General features: G+C 43.2%; 2 protein-coding genes across 2 annotated transcripts in view; both read right to left on the bottom strand.

Moving 5' to 3' along the window:
• Positions 1–7921, bottom strand: part of RFWD3 (ring finger and WD repeat domain 3) — a 48202-nt gene extending 40281 nt beyond the window's left edge. Inside the window, exons 1-2 of the mRNA XM_082712268.1 lie at positions 7715–7921; positions 1600–2125 (exon numbers count right to left, since the gene is read on the bottom strand). Coding sequence (XP_082568394.1) covers positions 1600–2123 — 524 coding nt within the window. The 5' untranslated portion in view covers positions 2124–2125; positions 7715–7921. The remainder of the gene's footprint in view (positions 1–1599; positions 2126–7714) is intronic.
• WDR59 (WD repeat domain 59) overlaps positions 1–16494 on the bottom strand; it is a 228334-nt gene that overhangs the window by 81113 nt on the left and 130727 nt on the right. The window lies entirely within an intron of this gene.

Raw genomic sequence — 16494 nt, 5'->3', positions numbered from 1 at the left:
AGATCATGACTTGGGCCGAAGGGAGAGGCCTAAACCACTGAGTTACCCAGATACCCCTCTGCGGCATTTCAATTTCTCTCTGTAAACTGGCATCTGGTTTTTAAGTGTTACTCTCCTGTGAGTTGGGTTAACACAAGAGTCTCCCACGAAAAGCAATCAAATCTGCCTCAACTGCCCTCCCCCGAATAAGTATATGAACAACCAAGGCTGAGGAATACTATGAAGTCTCCTGGCAGTTGGCCAGTTCCTGGGGAGATCACTTTCAACTCAGTCCACAGACTATGAAAAAGCGTTCCCAAACTGCACTACAAGCTGCCTTCGCCTACAACACAAACAGATGAAAATTACTTAGCTTTCATAATCAGAGGGAATGACACCTTAAAATAAGGTTAACATGCATCTGAAACTCTTGTCAACACAAAACTAAGCACATCATCCCTGACGGGTCACATCCAGAAATGGCCAGACTAGAGACTAGATCCACAGGAATAGCAGCAGCCCCCCTCCCCCGCAACACCCTCACTCCCAATACAGTAATCAGCAGAATCCACGGAAAAGGATGCTGAGTCCAGGATCAGAATTCCAGGATCTGGAATCCCATTCCAGAGCTACCCTAGTCAGAACACAAATTATTGCATCAGCTTCCTCATTTGTAAAATATAGTCAACAGATGGCCTAGCTGTGGCTTTTTCTATCATCTCATTATTTTCATAAAGGTAAGGAAACAAATGGATGTGACTGAAGCTTCCTCTATCTGCCTGGATAGAAATGAGTCAGATCCAGACTTCACTACCAACTCAACCTTGTCCCCTGCTATAGCTATGAGATCCTGAACAAAACCCTTTCTTAGGATCCAACTTTCCTTCATATATAAAATGAAGATGATGTATTCAATCTGTTTAGACATTATGAAAACATTTAGAAGGCCAATGTGAAATAAAATATTTCAAATAAAGCAGGAGGAAGTTAAAAATCAGGCAAGGCATAACTGGTGGTTATTTTTCATTGTAATCTTGTCAAGGCTTGACAGCTAAGCTCTTCAAAAGGCAAGTTCAAATGAAAAACTATGAAAGAAAATTATTTTCAACTCTGCAACACATTCTCAGGTGAGGAGGGGTGGAATGTTTAACCATTATCTGACCCAGAGTCAGATAAGCTCTAAATTAATTCACATTTTACTTTTCACAAGGCTTCTCTAAATCCAGCCTGCTTGTCTTCCAAAAGTCTACCGCACCATTACATGGGATACCAATTAATGATGGATACTGGGTACATGGAGTATGGACTTTTAAGTTAAAAAATATATATACTTTTTTGATATGCAAATGATTTAAAGAAGAGCCAGCCCCTACATAAACCACTGCCAACAAACTACCACCTAGTTTTCAAGGCACATCAGTGTAACGTACTCCTTCAGTGACTCTGAAGTAAGTAAGACAAGCACTTTTATTTTCATCTGACTTGTGAGGAATTAGGGGTGCAGAAAGGCTACCCGACTTGCCAAAAGTCATACTGCCAAGCCTCAGCAGCATTAAGGGCATAACCACGGTTCATAATTCCCCACCTGGCACCAACCCCAAGATTTTAACATATTCTTACCTGGCACTGTCTGTCCTCTGAGACCCTGCGGTTCTTGACCTGCGTGAGGCAGAACCCCTACTCCTCCTTGATCTCACTGGTCCCACACTGTGGTCTGAAGGGGGTCTCAGGAATTCCAGCATGCCATGAAGTCTCTGCAGCCCACTGATGAAGCTGTTCATTGAATCCAATGATGACACCGGGATGGGGTGGTTAACACGAGATTGCTGTCTATGTTCCTGTGAAGCCCCCGGATTAACGTTCCCTACACGATCTTCTCCCAACAGCTCTACTTCCTCTGTCAGGTCAACAGACATCTGTGTAGCAGGTGGGAGCAGGGGCAGTCCCACTTGGCTGCTGGTCCCTCCATCAGGAGCAGGCTGGTGCAGGGGTGGCTCCCTTTGGCTGCTGGCCACTTGGGTAGGTAGAGGCTGGAGCAGGGGTGGCCCCCCTTGGCCGCTGACCACTTCAGCAGGAACAGGCTGTTCTGCTACGTGAAGCTCTAATTGCCCATCAAGATGATATTCCATTGCTTCCTGAGCCATCTCTGGAGAAGTAAGAGTTGTAAAAATTTATCAATAAAAATAGGTAGAACATGCCAATAGCTGATACAATCATATCTAAGTCTTCCAGAACTTCTGTTTAAGATCATTTTTGGCAAAACTGAGAATCTTGGGGCGCCTGGGTGGCTCAGTGGGTTAAAGCCTCTGCCTTCGGCTCGGGTCGTGATCCCAGGGTCCTGGGATTGAGCCCCACATAGGGCTCTCTGCTCTGCGGGGAGCCTGCTTCCTCCTCTCTCTCTCTCTCTCTCTCTGCCTTCCTCTCTGCCTGTCAAATAAATAAATAAAATCTTAAAAAAAAAAAACCCTGAGAATCTTAAAATAAGTAACTAAAATCTTCTCTTTAAGTCAGAACTGTTTGGTAATCAGTAACTTTTTTCTCCATAATAGTACTTAAAACTAGTTTTCCAGTTTGTACTTTGAAAACATGATGGCCTGCGATCATAGTACTATCTTCTAAAATAGAAAGATCTATGAAGCAAGGGGATTGATCTTTTTTGTGTCTGAAAGTGATTTCCCAGACCTCTAGAAGTTCTTTGTCGTGACCCAAATACAGGTATTTACCAAAATATATACTATACTTGACTTTAGTAGGTGCGGACAACATTCATCTTACACAGCACCAAGTTACAAAGGATAAACAAAGAAAGGACGTTTTTACACTTGCAGAATTAACTCAATACTAACCCCAAATGGAAATTTACCTAATTTCTCCAAAAAAGGCTGATCAAACTTTATTTGCTCTGTCCTTTCTGGTATTTTTGTTTCCCATCTCTAATGCTACTGGTTAGGCCACTTAACAGACATTTATCAAGCACCTGGCATGTCCCCATCATAGTTTCTTATCTCTAATTCCACAATGTTAATCCATTCAAGAAGTATTTATTAAGCACCTGAGAAGCAGATACCCCACAGAGGTAATGACAGGATAACTGTGTAACAGATTTTACATTCTAGCATATCAGAAAATAAACAAATAAATGTGGAAATTATACATTGTGATATTTGATCTTGGGAGTAGGAGTCAAGGAGCACCATTTTAGGAGCACCTGGGTGGCTCAGTGGGTTAAGCCTCTGCCTTTGGCTCAGGTCATCATCTCAGGGTCCTGGGATCAAACCCCTCATCAGGCTCTCTGCTCGGGGGAGCATGCTTCCCCTCTCTCTGCCTACTTGTGATCTCTCTCTCTCTGTCAAATAAATAAATATATAAATAATCTTTAAAAACAATTTAAAAAAAGGAGCACCATTTTATTTTATTTTTAAGATGTATTTATTTATTTATTTATTTGAGAGACAGGAAGAGTGAGAGAGCATGCACAGAGGGAGAAGCAGACTCCCCGCTGGGCAGGGTGCTCGGATCATGACCTGAGCTGAAAGCAGATACTTAAGCCACCCAGGTGTCCCAAAGAAAGCACTACTTTAGATACTCTTTCAAAAAGAGTGAAAGATGGGCACCTGGGTGGCTCAGTGGGTTGGGCCTCTGCCTTCAGCTCAGGTCATGATCTCAGGTCCTGGGCTCAAGCCCCAAATCGGGCTCTCCGCTCAGCGGGGAGCCTGCTTCCCTCTCTCTCAGCCTGCCTTTCTGCCAAATAAATAAAATCTTTAAAAAAAAAAAAAAAAAAAAAAGAGTGAAAATTGAGCCCAGGCACAGAGGATTAAAAGGCGGCGGCCATAAGAAGAGCCAAGGAAGAGTTTCAGAAGGAAATCGGTACAGAGGTCCCCTGATGAGCACGGGTTTAGTGCGACTGAGAACCATGAGCAGACGAAGAGCTCAAGTATGGGACAAGGTTGAGGAGGCAGAACGCTAACACGAAAGGCTTCAGGAAGGAGTTTCTTGCATGTTAAAAATGGAGTGAAGGGGAAGCAAGACTGTCAGCAAGCCAACCAGTTCACAGGCTCCTTGTGGGGGTGTAAACCAGCAGTCAGAGGCTTGGGCCAGAGTAGTAGCAGGAGGTGGAAAGTAGCAGACAACTTTAAGAACCCCAAGCAAAGACATGAGACTTAAAATCACAGGGAAGATTAAACTACTTACGGAACAGAGACAGAAGAAAAGTAGGTCAAGGACTCAAAGCTGAAACACATATTATAAAAGGCCAAAAGTTAACAAAGAACACCCAGAACAAAGACTGTGAAGGAGGTGGAAACCTGGGAGAGCAAGGGGTCTTGGAAGGATGTTTCAAGAATGGAATGGTCAAGTGTCTAGTACAGAAGAGTGAACACTACATTTAACAACATGGAGATGACACACAGCCTAGAACAGAGCCGTCTCTCCAAAGTGATGGGTGAGGAGGCCAGACTGGAGTGGGCCAAGTCAATACAGGGAGTTCGGATGAACATGGTTGGTGAAGCACACTTGTCTTTCTCTAGTCATTCCTGAAAACCCATGAACAGGACACATATCCCCAAAGGCATTTAAGAGAAGATAAGTTACAAGACAAATTCAAGCAGGGTATGAGACAGGCAATTTTTACTGGAACAGGTAGCTTCTTAGTAGAGCTAAAAAGATCAAACCCAAGTGGCTGCACAGAGAGGGGATCATATGCTCCCGAGAAGCACGCTGACTCCCACTGAGGGAACTGCAGAAACTGGGCACCAGAGGGCAGAGCTGAAAGATGGCGCTCAAAGAGAGGCCTGGTTGAAAGCCTGTCTCAGGCAAACAAAAGCCAGCCAAACAAACACCACCTCGGCAGATGCTGCAGAAAACTGGTGGTTTGTGCCAGACAGGCTCAACGCCAGCATGGGTATAGCACAGCAGCGGAAATAAGGAGTTAAGTGCAAGTTTACACATGGAACAGTGTGAGACCTTCCACCTCTCCTCCCCAGCTTTTTCCTCTGCACAAATCCAGGACACAATATTCCGGTTTATACACATTCTCTACCCAAGGCAGGAGATCAGAGGACTGTTTACTAGAGAAAACCAGCTCAAGAATAAAAGATCTATAAATACTGATGTTGTAAATCCTCAATAAAATGGCGGGAGTCTCTGTCCAATCTAATTAACAGTAAAAGCCAATTGGTTGATATGGTTCAGTCACTCATACATAGGTTCCAACCTGCTTTCTGGGGGAAAGAGGGGTACTCCTTAAAAACAAATAGCCAGGGACGCCTGGGTGGCTCAGTTGGTTAGGCGGCTGCCTTCAGCTCGGGTCATGATCCCGGTGTCCCGGGATGGAGTCCCACATCGGGCTCCATGCTCAGCGGGGAGCCTGCTTCTTCCTCTGCCTCTGCCTGCCACTCTGTCTGTGCGCTCTCTCTCTCTCTGACAAAAAAAAAAAAAAAAAAAAAAAATAGCCAAGAATCAACTGACACTTGAGCAAACCCTCCAGCATGAGAGAGAGACCAAAGCAGACAAGCAGAAGCAACTAGAAGGGAAGAAGGGAAAACAATGCAAGAAAAACTGAAAACAAACAAAACAACAACAACAAAAAACAAGCCCCCACAAACTCCCTCAAACTTATAGGAAAAGAATGCTAGGGGGGGCTATGGGGGATTAAAAGGACAAATTAGAAAACAAGAAAGCTCTTGGAAATGAAAAATGATAACCAAAATAAAATATTTAATAAAAGGATTGGAAGAGGGGCGCCGGGGTGGCTCTGTCAGTTTAGCATCTGCCTTCGGCTCTGGTCATGATCTAGGGGAGTCTGCTTCTCCCTTTCCCTCTGCCTGCTGCTGCCCCCGTGTGTGCAGTCGCACGCGCACATTCGAACACTCACACTATCAAATAAATAAATAGAAGATAAAGTCGAGAAACTCTTCTAGAAAACAGAACTAAAAGACAGTCAAAAATGACAATAACAGGGGCGCCTGGGTGGCTCAGTGGGTTAAAGCCTCTGCCTTCAGCTCAGGTCATGATCTCAGAGTCCTGGGATCGAGCCCCACATCGGGTTCTCTGCTCCTCAGGGAGCCTGCTTCCTCTTCTTTTTCTCTGCATGCCTCTCTGCCTACTTGTGATCTCTGTCTGTCAAATAAAAATCTTTAGAAAAAAAAAAAGGACAATAATAAAATTAAAATGTCAATCCAGGATATTTAACTGAATTACCAGAAAGAGAACTCAAGAAAGTGGAGAAGAAAGTAAAAAAAAAAAGACTTCACCATAAGCTCACTTCCCATTAAGAACTCCCAACACAGTAAACTTTCTTCAAAATTATATCAAACAGAAAAAAGCAGGTAATAAAGGAATCCACTATAATTCCATTTTCAGGACACTTAACATGTAAAGCCCTGTTACTATGTGAACTTCTAAATCATACAATAATAGTACGAAACAAGCGCGGGCATGAAAAATACCAAATTTTTGTAGGAAGAGTTCAGATCCATGTGGGGCTTGAACCACACACACACACATTTATTTCTTTTTTTTTTTTTTTTAAGATGCAATTATAATTATAGCAAAAAGTCAAGGCCAAGATTTGTTAGATCTAGACGGTGAGTGCATAGGTCTCTCTCTGTTTTAAATCATTCTCTGTACTTTTCCTATGGTTAAATACTAGAAAGGAAATTTCTTCCCGTCATGGGTCAGTTCTGATTAGAACAATAAGGCAGACAGCCAAATGCTACCGAATCCTCTCGGCATCCTCCACAGCAACAAGTGCACAGCAGATGCTTGAGTACCTACAGAATTATCCATCATACACCCAGAAAAGAAGCCAAAACCAAAACAACCCGCCAACCAACCACCCCCCAACATCTAGGAACATAACAACACCGGATAAAGACAGAGATCCGGGAGAGAGAGAACATTTTCATCGTGGCAGAAAGTTAGTTCTGTGCAACAGCGCGGTCTAGAGAGGAGCTTTCGGACCCACGCGGGGAAATGCATATCCTCCAACCCCTGGGTTAGCCAGGAGTGATCCGAGCTTTTAAAAAACAAAACAAACAAAAAAAGACTGTTGGCTGCGCACCCCAAGTCTGGAGCAGCCTTGTCCTTGGCCTCGGCGTGCCATACAAACGCTATCTTCTCCGTGTGACACCAGAGTGGGCGCCTCAAACGTTAACCTCCCCCTTGTCCTCTTTCCAAGCTTTGCTACTTAGATTAAGGTCCGCACCAGGCGGGACGACGGCCGCCAATCACCAGGATAAGGGGCCGCAGCACCGAGTCGAGCCGATGTCGGTTCAAATCCCCTCTCGGTGCAACCTGTTCCCTTCCAAACCCGGGATAACCAAGTATTTACGTCACAGGTCCGCTGCTAGATAAAGCCGGTTACGAACGTAAACATTAGGTTCCTCCGCGATGGCGCTCAGCGGGAGGGCACTACTATTTGCACTTGAAGAGCTGGAAGCCCGGCTCTCCGGAGAGTCGCCTCCCGCGAACTCCGCTACGGCCTTCGCCCCGCCCCTCGGCCCCACCTCTGCCGCCGGCGCCCGGCAAGCCCGAAAGAGCCCGGGTTCGGGCGCCTCAGGCCGGACGTTGGGGCAACCCGGTGCGGTCAAACCTCCTCAGGCGGCCGGATTCCGTGCCCGCCCGCAACTCCCCTTGTGGGGTGTCTCCAGGCCCCGCAGCAAGGGATCAAGCCGGGGAAGTTAGTTATCCCCAAGCCAGAGACCCAAGGCCTGCGCAGAGGAAGCGCCCGCCTTACCTGGGGCCGGGAGGACGCCGTGGGCTCGCAAAGTCGCCACGCTCGCGGCCGTTTTCTGGAAGAACTCCCACAGACGCGGGCCAACAGCCACTTCCTGAGCAGCTCAAGTGGCCCGCCTGAGTTGCGGGCGCGGCCTGCTCCTATTGGTCAGCGGTCTTAGACGGCGGCCAGTACCCTGGCTTCTTCTTCTTTTGGTCGCCCTGATTGAAAAAGCGGCTCTCTCATTGGCTGATCCTTCGTACACGGACTGGGCGGAACCACGCAAGGAGGCCTCGTACAATTGGTAAAAACCTTCGCCAGTCACCTCGTGTCCAGCCCACAAGGAGAAAAACAGAACCAGCGTTTCACCGCTCTTTATTTGAACTTTCTGGCGGGAGAAAGTTGCACAAAAACGATCTCTCGGATCATTCCGGAGCCTGAGGCGTGGGACAGTTGCGTTCCTGTACATCCTCTGCTGAGGTTGAAGAACCTCAAAAGAACTTGCCTACAACATCTCTTCAATCCCAAACTATTGCAATAAATTGCCTGCTACTACTATAACTATCGTCCCATTACTTGACAGCAAACATTTTTGAAGAATCTCACTGAAAGTCGACATCTCACTTTTGGAGGGAAACCTAGAAAATCTAAACCTCAGGCAGAGATGGCGCATTGCCAACATTTTATTTACTCAGCTGTCAATTTTCAGTGGAACTGATGCCATAAATAATCGAAAGTTCTGGGTAATACAAATATTTTCTCCTCTGAACCACTTCCCAAAGTCACTGTTAGCATTTGTACTTTTTCTTTTCCTGCCATCTAAGGGACGTGCTACTGAGCCAAAGCATGGCTAATAGGAGAAACGAAACTTTGTTTTGTAAACAAACAAGTATGTTATTGAATAGAGTGAAAGACATCTGTATTGTTATATAAATCCTGCATGTTCAATACAGAAAAATTGGAGGATGCAGAGAAACAAAAAAGAAAAATTGTCTCTATCCAGAGAGTCATTATTAACTTTGCTTAAAATCTTCATCTACCTAAATACAGTGTTTTAATCTTAAAATATATATTGAATTGCTTTCCATATCAATGCATGCATAGACACATTATCGAACACTGAGTGACTCTTTGAAAAGAATTTAAATAAAAATAGGTATTATATCACATGTTTAAAAAAATGGACTACAGGAAGGGCTACTTGGTGAGAAGGATACAGAATGTTTCTAAATGATTCTGATATTCGTTCATGATCAAATCTAATGGCCATGTTTACTAGCTAGGAGAGAAATAGAATACAGACACAGGCCAGAAATTTATAGTCTGGTCTCCAACTTCCAAAATTATATATAGCTAGAAGGAAAGGTGTTGGCTGTGTTTCATCTTAGGGGTAACATTCCCACCTTTATGGTTGATTACTTGAATACTAGTGTGTCTATTGGCTCATTTGTGAAAAGACTAAAAAATAAATGCACTAAGAATCACTTCATAGAAAGTTGTTTGATGGATGTCTTTTTCTTTTTCTCCACCAAAAGATATCACTAATGAGTTCTTCTATACTGCATAATAGTAATTAGAAACTGCATGTATAATTTAAAATGGAAAATTTGAAAGAATCATCAAGGTTAAACAAAAGATGCCAAAGAAAATTTTATACTTGTGGAAAGCCGTATCCTCAGACTCTGGAAAAGAAATTAATTTTCCTCTACCATTAGGCATATCATTCATTCATACACTCTTTCATTCAGTCCACAACTACAGCAATCCTGACTGGTCTGTATCAATGTGGCAGTTGTCTTATATCAATATAAGACAGAGAAGACCTTAGGACACCTGGGTGGCTCAGTTGATTAAGCACCTGTCTTCAGCTCAGGTCATGATCCCAGGGTCCTGGGATTAAGTCCCCCAGTGGCTCCCCACTTAGTATGGAGCCTGCTTTTCCCTCTCTCTGCCTGTTGCTCTCCCTCCTTGTGCTCTCTCTTTCTCTCTGACAAATAAATAAATAAAATCTTTAAAAAACAAAGAGAGAGAAGAACTTGACCTAATAGAACTTCTATCCTCCATGGGGCACCTGGGTGACTCAGCTGGTTGGACTTCCAACTCTTGATTTCGGCTCCAGTTATTATCTCTAGGTTGTGGGATTGAGCCCTGCAACAGGCCCCGTGCTGGGCATGGAGCCTGCTTAAGATTCTCTCTCACCCTTTCCCTCTGCTCCACCCACACCCCTTCATGGGCACCCTCTCTCTCCAAAAAAGAAAAGAAAAAGAATTAGCATCATAAATGATATTTGGAGATAGGAAGGTAGAAACAAAACAAAAAGGTGGGAGTTTCACCCCTAAAAACAGAATAAAGACACAAGCCAAAAAACAAAACAAAACAAAAAACCCTCTATCTGCCTAAGGAGAGGCAGATCATAAAACAAAAAATAAGTAAGGTAATTTCAAGTAGTATCATAAAAAACAGTAAAACAGAGGGATACGAATGGGAAGTGCTTAGGAAAGCTAGTTTCAATTGAGGGGTTCAAGCAAGGGCTCTCTGAGGTGCTGGTATTAGAGCTGACACCTGATTACCTTAGAGAAAAGTTTGAGAAATGGTGTATAGTCTATAAATTACCATAATAAATAGAGTAAGTTAAGTGTTGTGACAGGCATGACGGCGGCCCAGGTAATGCAACTGGATAGCACTTCAGGACAGGTGGATTCTGCCTCTCTTGCCCCAACCACCACTAATATTTACAAGGTGCGGCCCATTTTTTGATCTCACTATTCCCATGCTCTCTCTCTTTCTCTAAAACAAAACAAAACAAAACAAAACAAGATGGATTAAAGAATAGAAGAATGCATAGATAGATGGGTAAGTATGTGCTAAATATAGTCTTTAATTATAAATATTAATTACATTAATTTAATATCAATTATTAATATTTATTTTATTAATGCTAGCTGTAGAGTTTAGGTGATGGGTATACAGATGTTCAGAGTATAACAGTACCGACTTTTTGGTGTATCTGAAATTTTTCATAAATAATGTTGGAGAAAAAAATGAGGCACAGGGCCTTAGAAGACATTCTGTACAAGAGAACAACCCTGAATATTAAGTTTCATTAGTTTCACAGTGAATCCACCTCTGCCTATGGGTCTGCCAGAGTATAAATAATAAATCTACAAGAAAGATTTTTGTTGCACTCCTACAGAAAAGACAACAAAGGGTTTTAGAGATGAAAACAGGGGTACCTGATAAGCTCTAGAAAAGAATAATTTTTTAAAAAGGTTTTATTTATTTGACAGAGAGATAGAGAGCACAAGTAGTCAGAGCAGCAGGCAGAGGGAGAAAGAGGCTCTCCACTGAGCAGGGAGCCCAATGCAGGACTCGATCTCAGGACCCTGGCATCATGACCTGAGCTGAAGGCAGATGCTTAATGACTGAGCCACCCAAGCGTCCTGTAGAACAATTTTTTTTTTAAGTAGGCGCTATACTCAGCCTGGAGCCCAACACGGGGCTTGAACTCCTGACCCTGAGATCAAGACCTGAGCTGAGATCAAGAGTCAGACATTTGACTGACTGAGCCACCAGGCATCTCAAAAAGAATAATTCTGAATGTTTGACATGTCAAATTTATTTTTATCCATGTCTTTATTAATAGAAAAAATATGTTCTGGGTTTTTAAAAAATCAAGAACAAGTAAAAGGTAAAAAAAAAAAAAAATAGAAATCAACCATAATTTTATTCCCCAGAGATGATTACTAGAATAGAATATAAGCTCCAAATGTGTTTTGTCTGTTGTTTCTTCAGTGATTGGAACAATGCCCAGTACATCTGCTGTTGAATGAGTTGGGATGAGTCTTGGGGGAAAAAAAAGGAACATGTAGAGGTAAGTATTAGTGCTGTTAGTGTACCCTAGGTAAAGCATACACCAGGAGCAAAAGTGTAAAAATATCAGAACAAATGAGGCACACGCAGGAGACACAGAGACATGCATCTAAGTCTGGCAGGGCTTAAAATTTGAGAACCCCTAGGCTAACATATTGTGTTTGTCTGCTACAGCATTAAAATAATTTTTACATGCCAACCCTTAAAAAGATGAACAATTTACAGAAAAAAATCTGCATTTTCAGCTTTTTTTTTTTTTTTTTTTTTTGCAAAATAGAAAGCTCTGGAAACACCAGAATCTGATTCCTATGTGATAAAAATAGGTTTGGAGCAGACTGGAGACTGTCTTTCTTCACAAAGTTCGTCTGTTCACTGAAGTCCCCTCCAGCCTCAACTTCCTCATTAGATCCCCCCAGACCTTTTAGGCAACCAGAGTTTGCCATCTCGAGTAGGAGAGCTCTAGGATCTGATAGTGGAAATCAGGTTTGGGTCCGAGATACAAGGCCAACTGTATCCAAATGAAGAATTTGCACCCCTTTCTATAGGCTAAAGGAAGGACTGAACAGTGTTTGCTCAGTTACTACCCTTGTGTAGCAATTCACCCCAAAACTTAGTAGTTTAAGACAACAGTTTACTTAGCTCGTGATTTTGTACATGGGCAATGTGGGCTGCTGCCCCTGTGTGGTTCTTCCAGTCTTGACTGCACTCGCTCACGTGGCCGCTGTCTGTCTGGCGTGTCCTGTACGATCTCAGCTGGGACAGGCTGTCTCTGCTCCATGCGGTCTCTCATCTTCCAGCACACTAGCCCAGCTCACTCATGGCGCAGCGGGGTTCCAAGAGAGGGACCGGAAGCTTGTAAGGCCTCTTGAAGGGTAGACTTGGAACTGGCATGCCCGTCATTTCTTCTACATTCTATTGGCCCAAGTGAGTCACCAGCCCAGCCCAGATCCAGTGATGGGGAGGTCGACCCCACTTCCTCATAGGAGAAGCTGCAAAGTCACATCGCCACGTGGGCTGGATACATTTTGTAAAATATCTATCACAGTTACTCTCAGAGGTATAATTTTGACCATGTCCTTCCGAGTAGGAAGGTCTCTTTATGACGGGAATTGGTTTCTGTTCACAACAGGGAAGTGCTATCTTCCCGTACCCACAAAGAACTCCATGCCAAAGGATATGAGATGGAAAGATGCCCAGCTTATGCTTCTTCCCAGTTTCTTGTCCAGGAACACTCCTTAGTTTCCCTTTCAAATCACAGTTTAGTAAAAGTTAGACAATTTTAAGAAAATTTTTAGAAAAGATAGACAAATTTAAGATTTCTATGAATGAATGAACAGAATGTTAGGCAATAGCAGGGAGCTGAGAGCCCAGCTAAAAACACCAAGACATTTCTACACTGTAGAAACTGTATTCCCCTTGGTCGGCCTGGAGCCTAGACCACCAACTGCGTTCATGTCTTTGTGATATGAAGTTCCTACTTACTTGACCAACTTTTTTTTTCCCCCAAGATTATTTATTTATTTATTTATTTATTTATTTCTACACATGTAGAAACTGTATTCCCCTTGGTCGGCCTGGAGCCTAGACCACCAACTGCGTTCATGTCTTTGTGATATGAAGTTCCTACTTACTTGACCAACTTTTTTTTTCCCCCAAGATTATTTATTTATTTATTTATTTATTTATTTATTTGACAGACAGAGATCACAAGTAGGCAGAGAGGCAGGCGGAGAGAGGGAAGGAAGCAGGCTCCCCACCAAGCAGAGAGCCCGATGTGGGGCTCGATCCCAGGACCCTGGGGTCATGACCTGAGCTGAAGGCAGAGGCTTTAACCCACTGAGCCACCCAGGTGCCCCTTGACCAACTTTTAAAACACAACCAGCTTGTGGGATGGGTAAATTCACATCTTGGTATGAATTAGTCGCCAGTATTAGATTCTCTAATACCAGGAAGACCCTGGATTGTAAGGGATCCCAGAAGAGGGAGGAAGAAGCTGAAGGAGAGTCTGGAGGAAAGGAAGCTACACAGAAAACACTGTTAGCTTCTCGTCCACCCTGAAGGCTACTCTTTTGGGAAGCAACATTGAGTCTGCTTTTCTGCTCTGGGGATGGCAAAGAGAAATTCCTGAGAGAATCCAGGTCATGATTTTGACATTTCACTCCAAAAGGCAGGGATGGGGGCCAAGGGTGGGGAAGGACGGGGGATGAGCTACCTTCTGTTAGAATGATTCCCCACGGACCATCCAGCAGAAGGCCTTGAAGGACAGTCGTCATGCCAGAGCCTTCTGTAGATAGTGACGATGTCCTTGGAGAACTGCCTCAAAAGGCTAGATACTGTCTCTTTCTTTACTTCCTCCCTCAAGGCATTCCATCTGCAATAATCAGTGTTCTCCACCTCCAAGGTCTCTAACTTGAGTTATTCTCACATGTATACATAATATCATTTATCAAAAGTCCTCATACATAAGAAAACAAATAATGTAGTACATCTAGGTTGTAAACCTATAAATAAATTTTTACCACTAAAGTTAGGGCAGTAATTCCCTTTGGAGGAAGAGAGAGAGATGTGAAAAGGAAGGGATGTGGAGGTGGTTTCGGAGTTCATGGCAATTTTCTTTCTATTCCCTAACCTAGGGATGGATGAATGATGTTCTTTTTACTTGAAATTTTTTTTGAAATTTTATTTATTTATTTGACAGATAGAGATCACAAGTAGAGAGGCAGGCAGAGAGAGAGGGGGAAGCAGGCTCCCTGCTGAGCAGAGAGCCTGATGCGGGGCTCGACCCCAGGACCCTGAGATCATGACCCAAGCCGAAGGCAGAGGCCCAACCCACTGAGCCACCCCGGCGCCCCAGGAGAATATACTTTCTAACCCATTTTAGGAAGCCAGCCTTACCCTGATACCAAAGCTAGATAAGGCACCACAAGAAAGAAAACTAGAAACCGATTATCACTGATGGATACAGATGCAAAACTCTTCAACAAAATTTATAAAACTGAATTCCAGAACATATTAAAAGATTATATGCTGTGACCAAATGGGATTTATTCCAGAAATGCAAAGCTGGTTTCACATATAAAATCAATGGAATACACTACATAAATAGAACAAAGGGAAGAAAAAACCACAGGATCATCTCAGTTGAGGCAGAAGAAAACATTTGACAAAACTCAAGACCCTTTCATGGTTAAAACACTCATCAGACCAGGAATAGAAGGGAACTTCCTCAATATGATAAAGGACATTTATGAAAAACCCATACCTGACATCTCATACCTAATGGTGAAAGACTAGATGCTTTCCTCCTAACATCAGGAACAAGACAAAGACACCCATTCTCATCATCACTATTCAACATTGTACTAGTTCCATCCAGAACAATTAGTCATGAAAAAAATAAAGGCATCCAAATTGGATAAAGAGATGTAAAACTATCTCTATTCACAGATGACACAATCTTGCACAAAGAAAACTCCAAGAATCCATAAAACCTATTTTACTAGAGCTAATAACTCAGTAGAGTTGCAAGATACAAGACTAACACAATCAGTTATTCCTATAACTTGGTCATGAAAAATACAAAATGGAAATTAAGAAAACAATTCCATTTACAATAGCAGCCAAAAGAATAAAATATTTAGGCATAAAAGTGACCAAATGGGTGAAAAAACTTGTACACTGAAAAGCACAAAACATTGCTGAAAAAGATGAAAGAGCCATAAGAATGTGTACCTGGACTCCACTCCTCTCCATCTGCCAATCTCTTGAGGTACCTCTATTTGCAGCAGATAAACAAAAGAACACACCAATGCAATTCACATAGGATATGGAGCGGAATGGGGGAAAGATGCAGAGGGAATCTGGAGAACAAATGGAAAATAACTAGCACATCTCATAATTTCAGTGTTTGGTGTCTTCGTGAGTCTGTTTCTGTTGCATTTTGTTTCTATCAACTTTTACTCATGGTGCCTTTTTTCCTTGTGTGTTTTGTTTTATTTTTACTGTGAGTTTATAGTTCTTGGAATTTCATCTGTGGGAGTTTTTTGAGGTCTGGTTGACATTGCATTTCTCCACAGAAATCTGTAAATCCTTCTTCTGAGAGCCTTGAGACATACTTTACACTAAATTTTTGACTTGAGGTTTTTGGGACCGCATGGTTTGCATAAATGCAGGCTTCAGACCTCCATAAGGGCTATGCCTGTGGTTCTGTATTCTCTTTTCTCCTCTCCATGCAGGCAATGTCCTGGGAAGGTGGGTCTATTGCTGGTTCCCTCTTACACTGACGATATGGACCTTCGGATTCTGTGTTAGATACATATGGTGATTCCTTCTGTCCACCTCTGGTCTTCACTTCAGTTGTAGTGGAATGCTGTGTCTGAATATGGTCTCAGCTTTGATTTCAGCCACAGTTCTGCTGGATGATTCCTAGGAAGCTCTCACTCAACTTATACAACCTGCACCCCACTTCAAGCGCACATATCCATCTTTCTGCTTTTGCTCCAGGACTTTGTCAAAGCCAAAGAATCTGGCTGGCTTGCATGTCAGGCCGGCTCATGTGTGAGGAGGGAGTCGACACCCCTGAATATAACCCTCAACGGAAAGGAGAGGAGGCTGGTGGAGACACGTCCCAGGTTCTTGTCTTTTAGGTGAACAACCCTGCCAGGTATTCGGTCTGCGTCTCAAGATGCCCCTGCAGAAACTGCATGAGAATTTCACATACTCATCCCAGGTGGCCCCCACTTTTCCTGTCTGATCCTTCCCAATTTCATACTGTTTCTTCAATTGCCTTCCAAATTAACTACCACTTCAGTGTTCTCATTTTAGTGTCAACCTAAATGAAAACAGGATCCCACCTTTATGCTTTTTCCAAAACGAGATTTCTTCTTCTTCTCTTTCTTCTCCTCCTCCCCCCTCCTCCCTCCTTCTCCCCC

The sequence above is a fragment of the Mustela nivalis genome (genome assembly GCF_964662115.1).
Source record: "Mustela nivalis genome assembly, chromosome: 18".
NCBI lineage: Eukaryota > Metazoa > Chordata > Mammalia > Carnivora > Mustelidae > Mustela > Mustela nivalis.
The sequence above is the reverse complement of the archived record's forward strand: the minus strand, read 5'-3'. Positions and strand labels throughout refer to the sequence as shown.